The sequence below is a fragment of the Mercenaria mercenaria genome, chromosome 3, assembly GCF_021730395.1.
Source record: "Mercenaria mercenaria strain notata chromosome 3, MADL_Memer_1, whole genome shotgun sequence".
Classification (NCBI taxonomy): domain Eukaryota; kingdom Metazoa; phylum Mollusca; class Bivalvia; order Venerida; family Veneridae; genus Mercenaria; species Mercenaria mercenaria.
The window spans coordinates 62,645,425-62,651,448 of NC_069363.1; the positions used below are offsets into that span (position 1 = coordinate 62,645,425).

A 6,024-nucleotide genomic window follows, 5' to 3' on the forward strand; every position below is an offset into this window, starting at 1 on the left:
TTTCTACTTCTTCTCCAACATTGTTGTTATTCATTTCGCTTAACTTCGTTCTATTCCAATTACATTTTGTCATTTTTCATAAAAATACAATGCAATCAATAATATAAATTTTTTCTTTAAATATACCTTCAGGGACGGACCGAACTACTAATGTTATATGAACTTGTGGTCCAACCCTTTTACCTTTCTTAGAATGTTTTGTATATGTTCTGTAAATGTATATTGTATTATGTTGTCATAAAAAGGAAGGAACAGAATATGTTTAAATCAAAAAACCCGCCTACGTCTTGAACGACCTGTGCTCCTTCGCCTATCCTCTCTGTAATCAACAGAACCACGCCTTCTATCCCTACCAACTCTTCTGTCCCGATATTCTGGATAGCCAGCAAAAGGGTCAGTGTAATCTCTATCTCTTGGTCGATATTCTTCATCTCTGTATCGTGCATAATATTCGCGACTATCTCTCCTTCGAGACGAACGTGGTCTTGATCTATATCTTTCACGAGATCTATATCTTCTACCATCATATGGTGCGTCATAGTCTCGATAATACGGGTCGGACAGAGGTCTTCTTCGACCCAGTCTGCGTCTGTATGTTCTGCGTCGAGCCGGAGATCGCCTCCGTAGCCTACCATAACGTCTACCTAACGCTGAAGTCCTTGAATATGGCCTTCTCCGGCGGAAATATGGTTTATATCGACGTACACCAGGTCGACTCCCTTCTTCAGAATACATCGAATACCTTCTGTTGTAAGATGCAGCAAGTCTAGAAGTTCTAGGATATACAGGTTCGATTATCCTCCGAAAATATATTGGTCGGACTTCTTCTGCAGTACTCGATACACCTGTACTTGGACCTTACTGCGAACATCTGCACGTGTTTCAGTCAGCAATTGACCTCCTCTCGAAATTTCCGGAGTCGATTCAGACTGGAGGTGAACTAAGGCTGGAACATAAGCTGCCAGTATCAGGACGAGAAGGTTAACCCTCATTGTCCTGAAACAGTTAAAATATTATTTCCACTTCACAAAGTACACGTCATACTGAAGAAGAAACAGATGTATCAAGATAAATATTTTGGATCGACTAGAACAATCTTGACGGAATTGTGCTTCGACATCATCGGTTATGACTTCTAATACCAAATCCAATCAAGTACTTTTAAAAAAATCCGCATAAACTGTGCATTTGGAAAATTAGATCCAAGAAGATTTTCGCATGGTATATATTTATGAACTATGCATGATAAAAAGGTGTTTGTGATAGACGAAAGGTAACTACCGATCAAGAAGCCTAATGTTTGGTTATGTTTTGTTTTCGGATATACAGAGATTTGTTTGTTGACGGATGAGAATATACATTGAAGTCGTTGCATCGTTAAACAAATTGATAAGTTGTTCTACTCGGAAACGTAAGTGATGCTGACGTAATGTAAAACGTTAACCTGGTGGTGCTAAACGCAAAACCTTAGAGCTTAAGCTTGTGCAATATAATTTCGGTAACTCTCCCATACCGATATAACAGGTTGGTTGTCGATATTTTAGCTTTATAGCTTTTCAATTTAAGTTTTTGAGAAAATACCACTTTTGGGAAGATTAAAAGTCAATACTGACTCTAATGAATAGATCTCTGAATTAATAAAAATCGGGAAATTTTGATAAAAATGTTGTTTCTCAGTTTGTTATTGACTTCAATATGTAATAACAGTTAATTGTTATAATTGCGCACAGCCGACAACGGCTAGCTTCAATATTCACAAAAATAACCACCAAGAGAGACTTATCTAAATTCCTTGAGTGTAATTGTGACATTATCTGTACCCCTGTCAGTCGCACATGGACATCTAGTGGCTCTTAATATGGTTAAAACGAGTTTAGAAAATGGCAGGACCCTAAAAACAGACAGAATACTTTTTACATTTACAATGAATACATTTTTCTTTTTGCTTTTTATTCCCCAGTCACTAAAAGTTAGGGCAGGAGGTGTATGTAGTGTGTATTGTAGGCGATTGAGCGTGCAAAAGTCCATGTCTGTGTATATTTGTGTGTACACAACTTGTTTTCGGTCAGTAACTGTTGTACATTGTCTGGTTTTGAAATGGCTTGACACAAATAGCCAGCATACACAGACGACGCAAAAATCCAGACCCTATGTCAAAGGTCAATGTCACACTGACAGGTCAAAGATATAAGGTCGTTTTTTATCTGCACTTTATATGCATGCACGGATATTCAAATTACTTCAATTTACTTGGCTCAAACCTTTAGCAAATAGGTCAAGGTAACATAAGAGTTCAAATTTATTAAACATTATTTTTGTCCAGTCTATAAATTTTGTGTGAGTGGATGGATACTGAAGTAATTAGGCAGAAGCATTCGCGGACCCATAGATTATTTGTCAAGAATACATTCACAGGTCATTTTCATAACTGGTCTGTACTGGATGAATATAAACGAAAACGAAACAGTATTCCATAAAAGTGGTTATGGATGCTATGTTGCTTGACGAACTACGTGTTAACCAACCTGAATCTCTGCATAACTCAATACATTTTCACAGGAACTTGCGTTCATCTTCTTTAGCCGTTATGGACATGTTGACAGTAGAGTGACTACAACAGCAATGAAAATTTGCACAGTAGTATTAGTGTCAAAACAACCTTGCAATATTACAGAAAATCTTTCACGAAATATTTGCGCCTTCTAATTTTCTTCTGCGCAAGGCATCGATACTGCCCATTTACGTTCAATATGTTTGTCAATATCCTATATTTACAATATAACTGCCAATACTAATGACCGTCGATGGACAGTTTAAGAATTGTGATGCGCATTTAAGCTGTAATAACAAAGCAGATTGTCTATATATTGGTTAAACGGTCATGTATCCATGTACCGGCGTAAATTATTCTGACATCACACTGCTAAATTTCAACCATTTAGTTCTTGAACGGTGCTCTTTTTCATGCATATAGGTCAATCTGATCACCTCGGCCTTTATGCTACGGAGTATACGGAAATGCCCGATGTTGCACGATTGGCATATAAGTGTATCAAATGCAGGTTGTAAAATAGCGACGTCGAAAGATGGCGCGACGCGCTAGCTTGAATCATCGTATTCTGTAAAGAATATGGAATAGGTTCTACGTATACTCTGAAGACGTCGCAACTTGTTTAGAGGTATCAGAATGATTAGCGGGCACTTAAAAGCAGCATTGCAGGTACTCCAAAGAAAATTTAAAAATTGCGCACACATTTTCATAGCACTATGCGGAATAAACATGACGTCATAAGAGGCAAATGCGAGGGGGGAAAATAGTTACTGTACAACTGCACAGTGACTAACATGCCAACGATTTATTAATGACACGTATATCTGCAGGATAGCTTCGTTGGTCACCGATTGTAATTGAGCATGCAGGGGAATTAATATATTGAGAAAGAATGAACCTAACTCTATTGACGGTAATGAAGTTATGACGTGCGTCGATCCCCGTAATTTGCTGTTTTTAAACTTTATTCTAAAATCAAAGTTCTTAAATACATATACTGTAACTTTCTGTGTATATTCCTAAACGCTGTTTTAAATGAAAAACTTGTAAATAGATAGCTGTTTACTTGTACGATTTAATGATACAGCTCTCGCGTAGCTGATTTATCAACAAGCTAAATTGTGTTAATGCGAATACCGTAATATTTATATCCGACATGTATTCATAAAAGCCCTTTAGTTTTGACAGTAACATAATATTGAATACACTATAGAAAAAAATTGTTAAAAATTGAAAACCAAACGTATTCTTGATATTATTTTATTTAAAAAAAAACTAATTCAAAAGTAACATAATTAAAACGACGAAGAATATTGGGGCAAATGTGCTTACAGTTATCATCTAAATCCTCTTCTAAAATAGTGCACACAAATTCCCTCCATTTAGGCAGCCTATCAATCAAACGCTTTGGCAAACTTTCAGCTTTTTCTTCACACGACTGGTGTAAAAAGTACTGTAAGACACATGTACATCGATCCTTTTTATGTATAGTAGATGTATTGTACTAGGCGGCGATTCGAATTTGTCTTAATCAATACTCGATCGTTCCATCGGTAGAAACTTTTTCAAACGTGTGCCTTGCTGTTATCAGCCTTTCTTTTACATGTATAGTTGTTACATATTTGGTGGGTTTTGTATATATAACAGAATTAAACTCGGTACTGTTTTCTTTGCCAGTAGCGTATGACAAGCTAGTGCATCCCATTACAAATGTTAAATTAATAAAAACACACAGAAAAGAAAACATTTCGTAGCTAAGCATTTCCGAAATAAAAGTGTCCGCCACATAATATATCATATGGCCATACCCCCCCCCCCCCCATATCTAACCTGCTGAACTCCATCTGCATTGAATCATTTTATTACATCTAGAAACAACATACACGTAACATCAGCATGTGGAATTTTCGTGAAATGACAGAAACTCAATATTTACATTGTTTTAAATGTTTTCAGAACATCTATTAATACTTCTGAAATGGTTTTCCCTTTGTTTAAAAAACAGGAATCAATCTACTTATCTGCTTAATTAATGACAGAATCTGCGCGTGCACCAAGTTAATACAATTAACTGTCACATTCCTCCATTTTGCTAATATTTTTAAGAACCTCTCCATATTCATTGTCACGATTAGAATCGTTTCATATCTTAAACTGTTTCTTGATTTGAAAGCGACTGACTTGTCAAAAGTTTTGTTTTATTTGGAATGTGATATCATTTTTAGTCCTATTTTTTGATTGGTGAACAAATTAAGCCCTTTTTCAAAGTTTTTGGAGGAGTATGTGTTCTTGTTGTAGAACTTGCATGCCTTCAGTGAGATAATTGTGTTCATTTGAATTAATCTCTTCGGAGAAAAAGGCTTGGCAAGATATTGTTCTTCATTTAAGTTTTTAGTAGTGATCCACTTTTCCCTTTTCGCTCGAGACAATCTGACTAAAGTACATCTCCAATTAACGCTACTCTTTGGATCTGAAGACGTGCTATTGAGAGCCTCGTTCTGACTACCCTTCCGCTAGCCAATCAGAGCCTTGCTTTCGACATTTTGAAAGTGAAAGTAGAAGTTTTAAAAAATCTGTATTTAGCCTGGGTTTTTCATATTTACAATTCTTATGACGACAATATCGTGACTGCGCCCTCGTGTTTTGAGAGAAATCATATGTCACGGTACGGACTTGGTCACATAATGTGTCAGGCAGACGGTTATCTCAGTCGGTAGAGCACTCGCCATGTAAGCAAGGGGTCCCGACTTCGAGTCCCGGACTGACTGCACATTTTCTCATCCTTTGACATTCGACGCTATTTTGATAGTTCAGCCAAATGCTTGTTGAAGCGAGTCGTCTGACTGGTTCAAATAAAACTAAGTTTGCGAAAATAAAATTATAGCAATATCGGAAATCAAAATATGAATGTGAATGGGTCATCCTCAGATCTTCGTTTAGAAGATTAAGTACTTTAGTTAGACTGCGCTCGAGACGGATAAACAAGTGTCTGCATGATTCTTGAATATATAATAGTTTGATTAAAAAATTAGTCGTTCAATCATTATTCACACACATGCTTCAAAATAACTTTAAGACATTGTTGGCTCGTACGAGCATCGTACGGATTTTATGAACTCGTAGAGGACTCGGGAACTCGGTAAAAATGTTTCACCGAGCTCCCGAGTTCTCTTTGAGTTCGTAGAAATTTTCGAAGTCGGGAGCAGGTTGCAAGAGCCCCGTATGGGAACCACACGGGCCCCGGAAGAGCTCGTACGGGCATCGCACGCTGTCCGTGCGGATTTGGAAATTGCCCGCACAACTATCGCAGGGGACACGCACGGCCAACGTACGATGTCCGTACGATATTAAGGACACCGTGCGGAGAACGTGCGATGTCTGTACGGGGCTCGAAGGGCGTTACGATTGCCGTGCGGGCTCCGTACTTCCTTGGTGATTCAAGGTATAATATAAATACAGTAGAGCTACTACGG

General features: G+C 37.6%; 1 protein-coding gene across 1 annotated transcript; it reads right to left on the reverse strand.

The window, feature by feature from the left end:
• Positions 1–267: 267 nt before the first annotated feature.
• Positions 268–735, reverse strand: LOC128555918 (uncharacterized protein DDB_G0283697-like). The gene has a single exon (XM_053539737.1). It carries the CDS (start codon positions 733–735, stop codon positions 268–270), a length of 468 nt encoding a protein of 155 aa, XP_053395712.1.
• Between the last annotated feature and the right edge of the window lie 5,289 nt (positions 736–6,024).